The sequence below is a fragment of the Girardinichthys multiradiatus genome, chromosome 6 (genome assembly GCF_021462225.1).
Source record: "Girardinichthys multiradiatus isolate DD_20200921_A chromosome 6, DD_fGirMul_XY1, whole genome shotgun sequence".
In the NCBI taxonomy this organism is placed as follows: domain Eukaryota; kingdom Metazoa; phylum Chordata; class Actinopteri; order Cyprinodontiformes; family Goodeidae; genus Girardinichthys; species Girardinichthys multiradiatus.
The window spans coordinates 39,331,208-39,346,211 of NC_061799.1; the positions used below are offsets into that span (position 1 = coordinate 39,331,208).

Below are 15,004 nucleotides of genomic sequence, written 5' to 3' on the forward strand. Positions count from 1 at the left end.
GTCTTAGTTTGTGCTGCAATCTCAGGGAGAAGTCCTTCCATAATATATCCACACAGCATCTTTTCCCAGGGGCCCAAAACAGTAAAGTCAGCGGGGCGTTCCATACCTGAATGTTTATTGAACGCTTCTTCCATCCGGTAAAGAAAATCAGCGACAGTCTCATCAGGACGTTGTTTAACTTACTCTTCTTCCTCTTTTTTATCTTCTCCTCGTTGTCTTCCACTTCGTAGCCATGTAAACTCATGAAAGCTAACAGGAGAGGAGAGGAAAGGTATTTTCTGGTCCTTTGATGATCCCGGTCGCTGCTCATCTGTAGGCTGGTGCATGATCACACCTTCCGCTCCGCTGGGGCCGCTGTGCTCAGTGAGGTCAGCCTGCACTGCAGGTAGATGTGTGGGTTGACTCACGGGCTGATGCTGAAGCGGACTGGCGAGTTGTCTTGGCTGACTTGCGGGCAGATTTGCTGGTTGGCCCGCTGCTGGAGGACGACGGGAGTCTAGATCGAGGTCTGCCATCTGGAGGGCCTGCAACTCCGTCTGTAAAGATGGATATAGACAGGAGGGTGAAGCATCACTAGGTCTATATGGGGGTGGAAACGTGGGGTCATCAACGGCAGGACCAGCATTGTCATCCCTGTTCCCCACGTCCCCGAACAAATCTTATCCCCCTGCCATCTGTTTCAATTCGGACTTTCTTTCCCTACGCATAGCCTCCGTATTCCATTCATTCCAACACTTTACCCATATTTCTCTCTGATCTAAATCTTGTTTTTTAATCCTTTTTTTATTTTTTTATTTTCTCCCAATCCCCATCCATCAACTGTTTTATTTTATTCAACTGATTTACACTCAAACTTCCAGCTTGTGGAAAACCAAACTTATCCTCCCAAATTAAAGCACATTTAACACAATCATCCCCACCTTTTTCTTTCATTATTTTATAAATCACAGAGTCTGGAGAAGGAGGCACCCCTGATGTCTTTGAGATTCCGGAACCTATTTTTTTCCTTTCCTTTACCCGTTCAGCGGCACGTCTGCCGTCTGGCTTTTCTCCTTTATGAGGTGTAGAAAATTGCAAAAAACCACCCGCAAAACCCTGTGGTTTGCTTTATCCTCCCTGTATACCTTTACATGGTGACCTGGCCCTCAGCTGATGTCCTCCCTCTCGCAACTCCGGAACCTAATTAATTAGTTAGGAGATGATGGTTAATGTGTAATAAAAATAATATACATTATATCATACAAAGCAACTTCTCACCCAGATATATTTGTAGACAAATAGTTCGGATCCAATCGGCCAGAAGCCGCAGGCGGGCACGAGGACTCCCCTCCGTAAAATGGAGGTGGACTGAGGACAACGTCTCCAGGCGTCCGTGTCCCCTCCTGCAGTTTCCTCTGGCACGTTAGATCCTGTTCGTGACGCCAAAATTGTTGTGGAATTTTCTTATCAAAGTGTGAGAGAAGTTGACTCACAACAAGAGAAAATCCGGACTTTGTCTTTATAAGTTTTATTCAAAGGCATTAAGCGTTTGAAGACCCTGTCACTGAGGTTAGTCAGTGAAGCACAGCCCCGATCAACATTTACACATAGTATTTAAAGAGTATGTGGGTGTTACCTCAACTTCAAAGAGTCTGTGCTTTATGGCCCTACACCCTCCTCGGGTCAGAGGTAACAAAGTTATCTACGAGCAGACCCATCTGCTCTTCCTGAGACATCAACCTAAAGCATGGGTTTTAACCATTAAACTTTTGATAATGGTTTTACAGACCAACTCCTCTAGGGTAACAAAACACAGAGGTCAGAGGGGAGAGAGGTAAGGGAAGTTCAGAGCATTAAAAAAGAATTTTCCACAACACAGGCAAATGAAAGCATAGAGGGGCAACCTAAAGATAAGCAATGATAATAAAATAAAAAATAATTGCATGACTAAATTAAAGGTACACACCTCCATTAGGGATATTAACACTCATACTAAGAGTTATCTAGTTTACTGTTTTGCCAAACAGGAAAGTTACACTTTTAAATTATATATTCTTTTTCTACAAAAGGGCTTGAATTGTCCCCTACTAATGTATTTTTACCTAATTAGGGAAGTAAAAAGTTTGTCATATTGTATTTATCATATTGAACAAGAAAGAACCCTGTACCATCAAATGATTGCCGCAGTATAGAAAATGGTATCGGGTATTGCGGTTTTTCCCTATATCCGTATCAAGTTTAAACCTTTATATCATGACACTATTGTGAAGTTAAGGGTGAGTGTTTAAACTGTGGTTAAAGTGAAAAACAGTGCTGGTGTAAACCAAACAGGAAGCGTCAAAGAACACACCCCCATTCTTTATTAACTTGATTTACTGCTTACAGTTTCCATGGCTGCAGATTTGTACAGTTGAGAAGGGAGTCTGTGGTTGGATGCAGGGATCACTTCCCCTCTGAAAGCGCTCATCTTTTCTTTTTATGTGCAAAACCTGAACAGAATATTTGTTGTCAAAGCACAATACAATCTGTAGAGTATGCATAACTTAATTTAAAACAGTTCACGGCAGACTTATTACATACGAAGAAGTTATGACTTCCATATAAATTAGGCAACGGAGATCTTTCCTTCTGTAAAAATATGTGTAACATTAAATACAAAACCAGTTTTCTCAGTTTTTTTCATACCAGAGATCCATGTGTCTGTCAGCACTTTCTGCTTCTGGTAGGAAAATATTTTGGACGACTGAACAAGAAAGGAAAAAATGCCCAAATTAAATACAATTAAATATTTTCTAGTTTCAGTTTAGTCAAGTTTATTTGCAAATGTAATTGCTAAAGCTGTGAATATAAACAATAAGAAGCTTTTAGTTATGGGAGATTTGGCTTATCAGGAAAAAAGAAACCATCTCAGGCAGTGAATGTTTCTTTTTCTGACAAGCAGCTCATGAAACACTTGCAGCAGAATAATTAGTCAATCTTAAATTGAGAGCAAACCAAAAATATGCTGATATTAAATTGGACTGCTGTGTTTTTCTTCTAATGAGCTGACTGCAGCTCATCAGCAGTGAGTCTCTGTGATTTGAATCAAATCTCACACGAGTTTGCATCCCTGATTCTGAGATAACCTCCGATTCATTAGATGGCTGCACCAGACTGCCACCTACAGGCCAAAAGCATCAACTTCGTCTGTTCAGTATCAGTGCATACATGCCTCTGATTTACACCTCCTTCTGTAACATCAATCAGAAACATGGGTGATTTGCTGCTCTTCGGTTCTCTGTTGTATCTCAACGGTGGTGGGCTGCTGCTGATAAATCACTGCATGACTGTCTTCTGTCCCTCTATGGTGAAAGATGCTCTCTGTTTGTCTCTCTCCCTTTCCTTTAATGGTAGACCACTCCTCTCTCGCTCTCGCCGTCTTTCCTTCCCTTCCTGTCGCTATCTGTGGGAGGACTCCGGCCTCTGTCCTCAGAGGACGCCTGCTTCAGCACCTACTCTAGCCAGTCAGACAGCCAGTATGGCTCGCCGCTGCGTGGCTGGTCAGAGGAGATGGACGAACATGGCCACACGCTGTACGTCAGCGACTATACTAACGAGAAGGTACCAACTCCTCAGAGCCGAACTGCTGTGGTGTTTGGGACTGCATGGTGGAAATAGTTTTTGTGGTTCTTTTAAAGTAAATTTCCTCTTGCACACTCAGATTTTTTGTTTGCACTGGTTTGACAGTAACATAAAGAAGTTGCAAGTCCATTTGTTCTCTCATTGCACATAAAATACTTTAACAGCATTTTGTGATTTGAAGAAAAAAAACACGTAGCTGTTAAGATGAAAATAATTTTTTTTTACGTTTGCACACAAATGTTACTGAAAGAAACACCTGAATCACTTCTGGAACTAAATCTGGAATTTATTTTTCTCCTCATTATCTCGTTTTTCTATTATTTATTTTACATTTTTTATTTCATTTTTTTTACCTTTCGCGTTTGCCTTTCTGCCGCTAGTGGTTAAAACATGTCGATGACCAGGGAAGACCTTATTACTACAGCGCTGATGGCTCCAGGTCAGAGTGGGAGCTGCCAAAGGTAAGACGCTGAAGCAAGCAGTCCAAAAAATAGACAACAAAAAAGGGAAAAACAAATCTGTATTGGTCGAACAGCTGATTAAACAAATTAAAAAGATTTAATTTCATAGTTTTAGTTTTTATTATTAGTTTAGTGCATAAAGCAGGGAAGTGATGATGACTAAATTAAAGTTCTACATTGTTTATTCTGTTTGAGGGAGGGAAAAAAATCTTTGTATTTGCAGGATGAACAAATGTTTATGGTGCCCCTAAAGGGACAATAGAGGAAAAAAACTTTTCTCGTGTGCACCAGATACTTTCTCCAATTCATTGTGTAACTCGAAACTTGTGCTATATTTCTAGTTTGGACTGCAGTATAATAGCATTGCTGTGTTGCTTGCAAAAACGTCACCGTTATGTTGTTTAGGAACAACATTTACAGCGACTCTCACAGCCCTGCAGTCAATACCAGCGAGAGGCGCACAAGAAAGTATCTGGTGTGCACGTGAAAGTTTTTTAATGTCTTTTTTTTTTTAGTTCACTGTCCCTTTGTGAGCTCCATAAACGTTTTGACTTTTTAGACTTAAATTGATACGAAAAAATTAAGAATTACCTTTGTTCCATAGATGCACAGAGACACCATGTCGCCAGCTTGTTTCTACATCTATCACATCAGGCCTTGAGCTTCTCACTTTAGGCTAAAACTCTTCGAAAGATTTAAAGGACCTTTATTTAACAAGTTAGTTCGCAGGTGGAAGTTTTTTAGTGTGTTCATCCTTCCATCCATCCATGCATCCATCCGTCCGTCTGTCTGACCCAACAATCAACCATCCACTCATCATTTCGTTTTTCCATTTGTCTATCCACCTTTCCTTCTGTTGACCTCTTCATCCATCTATCAATCAGTCATCGACTCATCTCTTTGTTTTTCCATCCATCCATCCATCCATCTTTTCTAGGTTTTATTTTAAAGAATGATCCCTGTAGGGAATTCTGTCATAAATTCTTAATAAATGTTTGGAAGTGTAACTTGACAAATGTCTAGAAACTCTGTGAACAGCACACTACTATTTTGCTAAAATATCCTCACCTTTTCTGTTTTACCCTTTAATTCATATCTCATCATATTTAGGAGAAACTCTTCTCTTATTTTCCCCCCCTTCCTCTAGTATAACCTCTCACCACCTCAACTGGTCGGAGATGGACAGAAGAGTCGTAGTTTGGACAGGAAGAACGTCGAGCCCATTGTCTTGACAAAGTGGAGACACAGCGCCTACGTCCAGGAACCAAGCGAAAAGGTCTCTGCTTGCACAGATATAACTGAGAAAATGCTGGACCGTATGACGTTTGAGGCCAGGACCTTAGCTGTAGACTCATTTCTTTGCAGCGGCTGGTAAAAAGCAGGCGTGTCCGCTCAAGCTCTGTCCGCCAACACCCATACAAACAGCAAGTTAGTGCTCTGTCCCATGGGAAAACAAAGTTCCCCATGCTCTGTCTAAATACACAATCAGCTTGCATGAAGATGATCACAAGACTAAAGTGATGATTTGATCTCTTCTTCTCCTGTTACACAATAAACAGAGTAATTCAGCTGAATTTAATTGTAACAAAACTGGAGATGTTACTTACATGTTGGATTGGGTTAAAAATAATGACCAGGGAACATTATAAGTCTTCTCTGAATGCAATTACAGCATGAACATCTTTATTAAAAATCCACTTTTGCTTTATACTCATAGCTACTTCACACACTTTGCAGTTTTATAATCTCACTCCTAATTACCATCAGACTCTTTCAGCCGCCTCTGTCCTTCTTAAACTCACATTATCTTCTCATTAACTGGCTTTTGTCTGAACTGTGTGAAACTGCTTCTGTGTGTTTTTTGTTTGTGTTTTACCCATATTTGTTCACTAGGAAACTCCTCAGATCCCCAAGTCCTCCCCTCACGACTCTGATTTGAGCCCTACGTCACCCAAGCCCCCCGCCTCTGTTAGTACTCGCCACTAACCTTACGGGCTGCAGCGTCGCTTTAACGGGCATTGGTGGTGAAATGTGTCGCAGCTTTTTGCAGGGTTCCTACACAGGGATGAAAATCCTGGAAACCTCAGAGAACATAAAAGATATTGAACCTTTTCATTGGACCTTCACAGTTGAACAGGACAGAAATACTAAACCGGATATCCTGTGTAGGAATTGTCCGGCTTAATTGGTAATAAATTGGTGTAATTTATTTTGCATGTTGAAATGATGATCTAAAAATCTGGATGTGTTGGTCTGGATCACTACCTAAATAAATTTCAAGAGGTACGTCTGCTGTGCCTTGTAAAAATATTAAAATCTTGTCATGTTGCAAACACAAACTTTAGGCTATTTTGTCCAGATTTTATGTGATTGAATAACACAAAGTAAAGCGGAAGAAAGAAGATGCATGTTTTAAGAGAACCTTAAAATAAAACCTTAAAAATGTGATGAGTAATTAATCTGATATGTATAAATAAAATCCAGCAGAGCAAACAGCAGTCAGAGGTCATGTAATTAGTAAAATGTGTGCATTTCTGTTCTGTAAAGGCCTCAGAGGGTTGTTAGACAACAAACAGCATCATGAAGATCAGAGAACACATCAAGATAGGTCAGGGAAAAAGATATGGGAGCTGTGTAAGCCGTCATCTAAAAATATGAAACCTATCAAGACAAGGTTGTCCACCTAAACTGACAGACTGGGTGAAGACAGCCTAAAGTATTGAAGCAACCATGAGGTCCATGGTTACTTTGGAGGAGCTGCAGAGATCCTCAGCTGAAGTTTAAGAATCTCTCGACAGGAAAACATTTAGTCCCATGTCGCACAAATCTGCCGATTATGGAAGAATCGTAAGAAGAAAGGCAAAATAAAATCATAACATGTCCTATTTGCCTCAAGCAATGTAGGTGACACACCAAACATGTTTAAGAATGTGTTCTGGTCTAATGGTCTACTTACAAAACGCTGTGTGTGGTGGAAAGCTAACAGTATACATGAACCTGAACACCATCCAAGCAGTGCAACATGGTGGTAGTAGCATCATGCTGTGGGGGTGCTTTTCTTCAACAGGGACAGGGAAAGTGGTTAGAGTTGACGGAAAGATGGATGGGGCTATAAACATGACATTACTGGAAGAAAACCTGTTAGAACCTGCAAAACGCTTGAGACTGGGGCAGAGGTTCACCTTCCATCATAACGACAATAAGCCTACAACCAGAACTACGATGAAATGGTTTAGATCAGTGGTTCCCATCTTGGTCCTCCAGCACACTGTCCTGCATGTTTTAGATTTGTTTCTGCTCCAGCACACCTGATTCAAGTTGATTGCCTTTTATTCACCCATTCATTCAAGTCAGTAAGCGGCAGTAGAATACCACCTAAAACATACAGGGCAATGGGCCCCGAGAACCAGGGTAGAGAAACACCGGTTTAGATCGAAGCAGTGTTATTTGTTAGAATAGTCAAGACCTAAATCCATCTGAGAATCTGCCACAAGACTTAAAAAAGCTGCTGTTGACTGACCCTCTCTATCCCATCTAATCAAGTTTGAGCTATTATGCAAAGAAATTCTAGCTAAGGTTTCAGGTTTTGGCTGTGCAAACCTGGTAGAGACATCCCTCTGCCTTCATTACAGTGAAAGGGGTTTTTACAAAACATTGACTCAAGGGGGCCTAATCAGAAATCCACACTTCTCATCTTTTTATTTGTAAAAACAATGTGAAAACTATTAATCAGTTTCTTTCCACAATTATGCATTGCTTTGTGTTCACCTATCACCTAAAATCTCAACAAAAACATACAAGTTGAGGTTGTAACATGACACATTTTATTTTACTATATATGAACCATTTTACGAGTGCTGGTGTTGCTGCTGTGGCTTGGTGCTTGCTGGTTTGTGTTTTCATGATGGAGCTGCAAAATGCTTTTTGTTTGTGAAATTCGTTTTTTTTCTGCAGCCTTCCATGATCCTGCTGCAGGTGTCAATCAGAGCTGGTGCTGAGTGACCTGCGTTTAAAAATGTTTCAGTATTTTCTGACCCTGTGTACTACTGCTCGTTATTTTATTCTGCAGCCGTCTGAAAAATGTGGTCCCCTGAATGTGACGAAGATCACTGAGCACGGGAAAAGAGTACGGTGAGTAAGGCTGGCTTTAAAGACTAGAGGTCAGGGTGTGTTCTGCCTTCACATTAAGATTTCATCTAAAATGTTCATAAAATTTCTTTTACTAGGTTTATCAATCCTCAAAATAAAATGCTTTTCTTTATTGTTAGATCATGTTAAATGATATTTTTGTAATCTTTTTCTAATCTCAATAATTTGCAACATAAAGATTAAGAAATGTACCGTTACATTTATTAATAAAGCTTTGATATTTTATGCCTAATCCCATTTTCCAAGATGTAGAAAGTGATCTAACTGCAAATGCTAGACACCCTCGTTATCCGTAGGTTTTTCAGTGTGCTGTGTGAATCTGACATTTAAAAAGTGTGTATATTTTGCAGGAAGAACTGGATGTCCTCGTGGACAGTCCTCAAAGGTTCAACGCTGCTGTTTGCCAAAGGACAAGGAGGAGGAACGAGCTGGGTGAGCGTTTTTCAAATTTGTTAATTGATTTAAAAAGTTTAGGTTATTACCAGAGCTTTCAGCATGCATTGATTAATTAATAAACGTTTAAAACGCTGGTCGCGTTGAGGACAGAAACTTTCCTGTACCTATGAGCTGTATCTCGAAGTCTGGGATTCAGCTAATAGCTCTTTTTGGTGAAACATTTTTATTTCCTGTCTGTGAAACTGTGTTATCTTTAGTATTTTACATTGATTAAACTAGGGAAATAATAAGTTGTGTTTTCACAGACTGCTGGCAACAGAGCACTTGAAGATCCTATTTAAAGAGTTCTTTCCAAAGTTTTGTAATACATGCAGACAAAACACTGGTTCCCTTTTTTTGATTAGCAGCCTTTGTAAGCCTAATTCATCATTAAGTGGGAGTTAAGTTGCTTAAGCAGCCAAACCCACAGAAGAAGATCAGTGTTACCTTGTATCCAGAAGGTCCGGGGTTTGAATCCCTGCCTGGCCTCCTGCTACATTTAGTTTCCATGTTCTTCCTGCTCCTTCGTAGTTTCTCTTCGGCTACTTTATCTCCCTCCCACAGTCCAGAAACATGGCTGTTAGGTAATTAGTTGCTCTGAATTGACCTTACCTATGGTTGTATGTGTGCATGGTTGTTTTGTGTGTCTCTGTGTTGCCCTGTGATGGACTGGTCACCTATCCAGGGTGTACCCCACCTCTCACCATATAAGTGACAATGGAGGGATGCATGTGTGAAAGTGTGAAACTTCTTTGATGTCCAGCAGTGACAAAATCAGATTTTTGCATAAGGGAACATGAAGATTTCACTTCTCTTATTTTTACTGTGCACATTTTTACAACACGAGCATGCTGTGCATAAAAACATCAATCAATCAGAAAACGTGGTTAAAGTTTATCGTTGTAATGACATATTTTGTGGGGGAGGTGTTTGTTTGTTTGTCTGACTGCTGCTGTCAGCGGAGGCCCGCTTGCTGTCCTCTCTGTATTCAGATAATTCTCGTTCTTCTGCTGTTAAAATCAAACTCTGACAGCAGAACAATGACTCTGAATTCGAAAGATCATCACATCAACCTCTTTTGTTCCTCCTTTACACAAACGTTAGCGTTGTGAAACTTTCTGTTTGAGTCTTTTTTATTATCTCTCTCTTCCCTGTCCAGTTTGGAGGCGGTCAGTCCAAACCAGAATTCACTGTGGATCTCAGGGGAGGATCAGTGGACTGGGCCCCAAAAGAAAAGTCCAGCAAGAAGCACGTCCTAGAGGTGAAGAACCAAAATGATCCCGTCTACGTTTAGGAGTCTGAAAAATGCTTTTATTTTTATACACAATTAGCACAAGTACAGACACATGAAGCCATGGTAAGAGTACGCCCTCGCTGTCTCTAAGGTTTAATGTACCAGGACAAAAATAAATGATCTATTTTGAACCTTCCCAGACCATTATGTTACAACACAGACCAACAAACTGTCTAAACTCCTGCCTGCTTTTGTAGAGGTGTTCAAACTGAGGATGACAAGTTAATCAAGTTTTATTTAATTAACTAGACCTGCTGCTTTCACTCTCAAATCCTGAACATATGGGGGTGTACTTAATTTTTTTCACACACACCGTTGTTTTGTAAGTCATGAAATAATTAGTTTTTCTAAAGTGAAAATTACTTGTCCAGAACTCAAACTACACGATATTTTAGCACTAAACTTCTAAACAATTTCACTTTTATACCAATATTCCTCAAACTTTGTTTTTCTGAGTTAAAGAGAAACTCTTTGATTTCATGGTTGTACAAAAATATGGACACACTGATTCCCTCATTTCCATGCTGCTGCATCTCATTAAGTTAGAATATCGTCGAATGTACATTCATTTTGCAGATCCAAAAATGAAACTCGTATAGATTTAAACACACAGAGAATCAGAATCAGAAAAGCTTTATTGCCAAGTACGTTTTTGGACATACAAGGAGTTTGTTTTGGCGTGATATATTTCAAGTTTTTATATCTGATCATTTTGACCATTATGGTATACAGGTAAAGATAAATTTAGAATATAAGATCAGTTTTGAAAAAAAAGGATTTTTATTACAGAAATGTTATGTTGAGGCCTAAACCACCATGGGAAAGACTGCTGACTGTCCAACAGCCAGTCATAGACACCTCCACATGGAGGGTAAGTCATAAACGGTAACTTCTAAAGAAGCTGGCTATTCATACTGTACTAAATTCAAGCATATTAATGGAAGGTTGAGTGGAAGGAAAATGTGTCGTTAAAAAAAAGTGCCCACACACACAGGGCAACATCCATCCTGTCACATTCCTTTCGTTGAACCCCTCCTGAACCAGAGGTGATGTCCGAAGCATTTGACTGGACTCACTGGTTCCAAAGTCCTCTTTTCAGATGAAAGTAAATTATGCATTTAATTTGGAAATTAAGGTCCTGGAGTCTGGAGGAAGAGTGAAAAGGCACAGAATGTATGTTGTTTGAGGTCCAGTTTGAAGTTTCTAGAGCCAGTGATGATTTGGGAGCCGTGTGTTGTTCCACTGTGTTTTATCAAGACCAGAGTCTGGTAGGAAACCTCAGAGCCCTTCATGTTTCCCCGTTGATGGCAAAACTCTTTGGAGATGCTGATTTTGCTTTCCAGCAGGACTGTCCCCACTGACTAAAGCACTAATACCAGACCCAAAAATACAGACGAGTCGAAGGCTGCTACCAAAGCCACCTATGCTTCCTGAACACTTCAGCGGAGCCACAGCCTGATTACCTCCATGCCACGCCGCATGGCTGCAGTGATTTATGCAAAATGAGCACCAACCAGCTATTTAGTGTATAAGCTATACAGCACCTTGACATGATTTACAATAGGCTCTTATTTTCTTTATTATAATACTTTTTAAGAGTTTTATTTAATATTGTAAATTTCAGAGACACTAATTTGTGGGTTTTCTTTAGCTGTAAGCCATAATGGTCAAAATTCACAAATAAAAACATTAAATATATCAGACTGTGTGTAATGATCTATAGAATATGTGAGTTTAACATGAATTAAATTAATGAAATGCATGATCTTTTCGATGATATAGTGAGAGTCCGGTTTAGGAAAGGGTGGAGCACGAGTACAGCAAACCTTTACTGCTTTACATTAATCTTTATTCTGTGTAAGAAATTGAAAAAAAAAAAAGGTTTTAAAATGGGTTGCGACGAGACCTAAAGGACACAGACATGGAGACATTTCCACATAAATCAGAAATCTTGTTATGGTAAAGAAAAAGTCTTATGTTATAAGCTTTTTTAAGATATCTCCTAATGTTAGAATAAGACTTCTCCTTTATATTATCCACCGCCTGCAGCTGAAGATCCGGCAGGGAATGGAGCTGCTCCTCTGGTCCGAAGACGACGGCGTGGTGAACGAGTGGTTCAAAGCTCTGCAGGACTCCATCAGTGCACATGTGAGGACTGAGTCATTCACCCTGCCTCTACACCTGCCCTCTGTTTCATCCACCTGAGTACATGGAGAGAGTTTGTTCCCCCTGCAAGAAAAGGGGAAGGGTTTGATATTGTGTGGTGGACAATAAGAGGAACAAATAGAAGTACCATCGTTAGATTCCTGCTGTGCACTAAAACTTTATTAAATCAGAGAATCAATGCCGTAATTAGTTAAATTAAACTCATGGACGTCATGTTTTACCCCGATCTTAAAATCCCAGAGGGGTTGTTAAAATTAAACAAAAGAAATGTAAAGATAAATCTTTAAACAGCTTGAGTTTTTCGGCTGAGTTTATCTTAAACCTCCTGATTTCCTCTTCAGTGAGACCAAAGAGCAAACAGAGGGACCTTTACAGCCTGTCATATCTTATTTCCTCATTTGTGTTTGTGTGTTTTAGGCTTGGGAGTCTGACGAGGCCATTGAGGAGGACATGCCCGAGTCGCCCGGTGCAGAGAAGCACGACAAGGAGAAAGAGCAAAGACAATCCAAGAAAGACAAAGGTTAGAGTGGTGTGGGCACTGCAACGCAGAAATACTGCACAAGTAAAATCAGGGGAACAAATCTAATATTTGTGCGTGATTCCTTCGACATGGATCGGACTGTAAACAGGCTTTAAAGGGTCAGAAACGAAAGCACAAAGTTCAGAAACAGCTCAGGGACTTGTTGGCTGCTTTATAAAAAAAGCTGCTAATCAGTTTCAGTCCAACAGAAACATTCAGACATGGCGACTAGAGTGCTGAGGCAAGCGGTGAGTAAAGGCGTCTTTTCACACTTCTCCTCCTCAGCCATGAAGCCCTCAGCTAGCGTGGAGCCCACCGACAACAAGAAGACCCGACACAAGCTGAAGAAGTTCCTGACCCGTCGTCCCACCCTGCAGGCCGTCAGAGACAGGGGATACATCAAAGGTTTCACACGCCATTCATAAACCTTCTGTTTGTGTTGATTTCTATATTAGATGTTAAATCTACTTCCTGTTTTGTTATGATTGTATATATTTTTGCAGTTTGCAACACTGAAAACTGCTTTATTGAGCAGACAAGCTGCTTACATTTCCATTTATAACTATACAAGCAGAACATTTGATTTTATAATGTTTCGCTAAAAATAACAGCGCTTTAAATATAAGAAGGAATCTGTCTGCTAAACCTGCATCAGTTCCCACAGTGTTGAGACACAATCAGAAAAAAACAGAGAACAGCTGTTTTTGCAGGATTTGAACAGCTCACAATTAGTTTTAAAGACAATAATTTGGTGCACAATGTTTACATTTTTCATGGGTTTTCGGTGATCAATCAATCAGTTTATTCACTTGATTCAACAAATGTCATCATTCAATCACAAACATTACTTGCTGTACACAGGTGAAAAAGGAGCAGGAAGAAGAAAAATCTCGTAAAATCCTGCCCCTTTCTCAATGATTACAAAATAAATTTCATGGCTGTATTTATTAAATTATCTTTAGGGTATTTGATTGAAACAATTTATTAGTATGTTCTCTGGTCCAGTTTTAGACCAGTTCATTCAATGGTGCAACAACTCAAACTTCCAGCTAAATTGCGGTCTAGAAGCCAGAAGAGATGCTGGTTGATTATTGAAATAATCACCCTACGATTACTGGTGCACTGTCAGCCAGTATGAGCGTTTGGGCACCATTCTGGACAATAAGCTAACTTTGGAGGCTCGCATTGATGTCCTCTGTCAGAAGGCCAACCAGAGGATTTTTAAAAGGTTTTAAACTTTGGAATGGTGTTCTGGTTTGTTTACCTCAGTATGGTAAATACAAAGAGGTCAAAGGGTGTGGTTTAGGTCTGCACAAAGATTGCTGGATCTGATTGCAGAGACTTTAATCAGGTTTTCAGAACAAGAGTCATTAAGAGGGCAACGTCCATCCTTAAAGATCCTCGGCATCCTCTGAGTTCATGCTTCTACCTTAAAAATGGTTTACTTAAACCCAAAAGTTCCTAAGGCCCATTATTCATTTAGCTGTTGGGTTTTTAAAATATTCTAGATGAATTGTGCCGCCTGCAGCCCTGATATAATCTTGTAAATGTTTCTGATTTTGTTCTTGTGAGTGTTTAGTGTGTGTGTAGTCTTGTGGACTCTGCTCTAAATGAATTGCTCCTCAGGGAAAATAAAGTATTTTAATTTGAAAAACACTCCCAATATTAATTTGTTAAATGCAGCTTAGCAAGTTGCACCTCCACCACACACTTGTTGTAGCCATCAGCAAGCCTCTGGGATAACTGTGCCTAGATATCTGACCACTATTCCAGATTGGTAAAGTTCAGTTACATGGGTTGGTTTCAGTAAAGTGGAGGCATGGGTTAGTTTAGCCCGCTTTATCAAGTTTCAACCATCTGACCCAAAATGTTACCCTTGGAGGACAGGGATTTCAGTAGGAAGTTCATGAACAATCCAGGAACCTTTGAGGCTCAAACTTATAACTGGAAGGAAATGAATGGAGGTTAACGTCAACATGGGATGAGATGGAGGAACTTCTTCTTAAAAATACCTTCAAGCTCTTCCTCAGTTCTGAGCTGCCAGCATGGAAAAGCCAAACGCTTTCCGGACAAATGTTTTATGAAAGGTCTTAAAAAAGTCTGAAAGTCCTAAACTTTAGAACCTAAATGTTTTAAAGTGTTGCCTGTTCCTGTAAATGAAGTTATTGAAATTAGCTCCGGTATTAGAAGAGTGGTTAAATATTCAGCCAGAGCGATAATGAGGCTTGTGGTTGTGGTCCAACTCATTAAGGAACATTTAATCAAATATTAGTGAGGCTGTATGTATTGTTCTGCAAATTCAGACTTGTGCACTAAATCCACTGAAGTTATGGGATGTAAAATTACCCAACCCTGGAAAAAAGAAACATTTTAATAAAC

General features: G+C 39.9%; 1 protein-coding gene across 9 annotated transcripts in view; it reads left to right on the forward strand.

The window, feature by feature from the left end:
* The window catches only part of LOC124869659 (rho GTPase-activating protein 12-like), a 77,231-nt gene that overhangs the window by 57,047 nt on the left and 5,180 nt on the right, over positions 1-15,004 (forward strand). For 4 of the 9 annotated variants that reach the window (XM_047367636.1, XM_047367635.1, XM_047367643.1 and 1 more), the window contains 11 exons: positions 3,373-3,579; positions 3,981-4,061; positions 5,209-5,337; positions 5,427-5,489; positions 5,955-6,029; positions 8,131-8,192; positions 8,561-8,642; positions 9,805-9,906; positions 11,989-12,087; positions 12,523-12,625; positions 12,911-13,030. In XM_047367636.1, coding sequence (XP_047223592.1) covers positions 3,373-3,579; positions 3,981-4,061; positions 5,209-5,337; positions 5,427-5,489; positions 5,955-6,029; positions 8,131-8,192; positions 8,561-8,642; positions 9,805-9,906; positions 11,989-12,087; positions 12,523-12,625; positions 12,911-13,030 — 1,123 coding nt within the window. The remainder of the gene's footprint in view (positions 1-3,372; positions 3,580-3,980; positions 4,062-5,208; positions 5,338-5,426; positions 5,490-5,954; positions 6,030-8,130; positions 8,193-8,560; positions 8,643-9,804; positions 9,907-11,988; positions 12,088-12,522; positions 12,626-12,910; positions 13,031-15,004) is intronic. The other 5 variants (XM_047367638.1, XM_047367637.1, XM_047367640.1 and 2 more) reach the window with 5 other exon arrangements.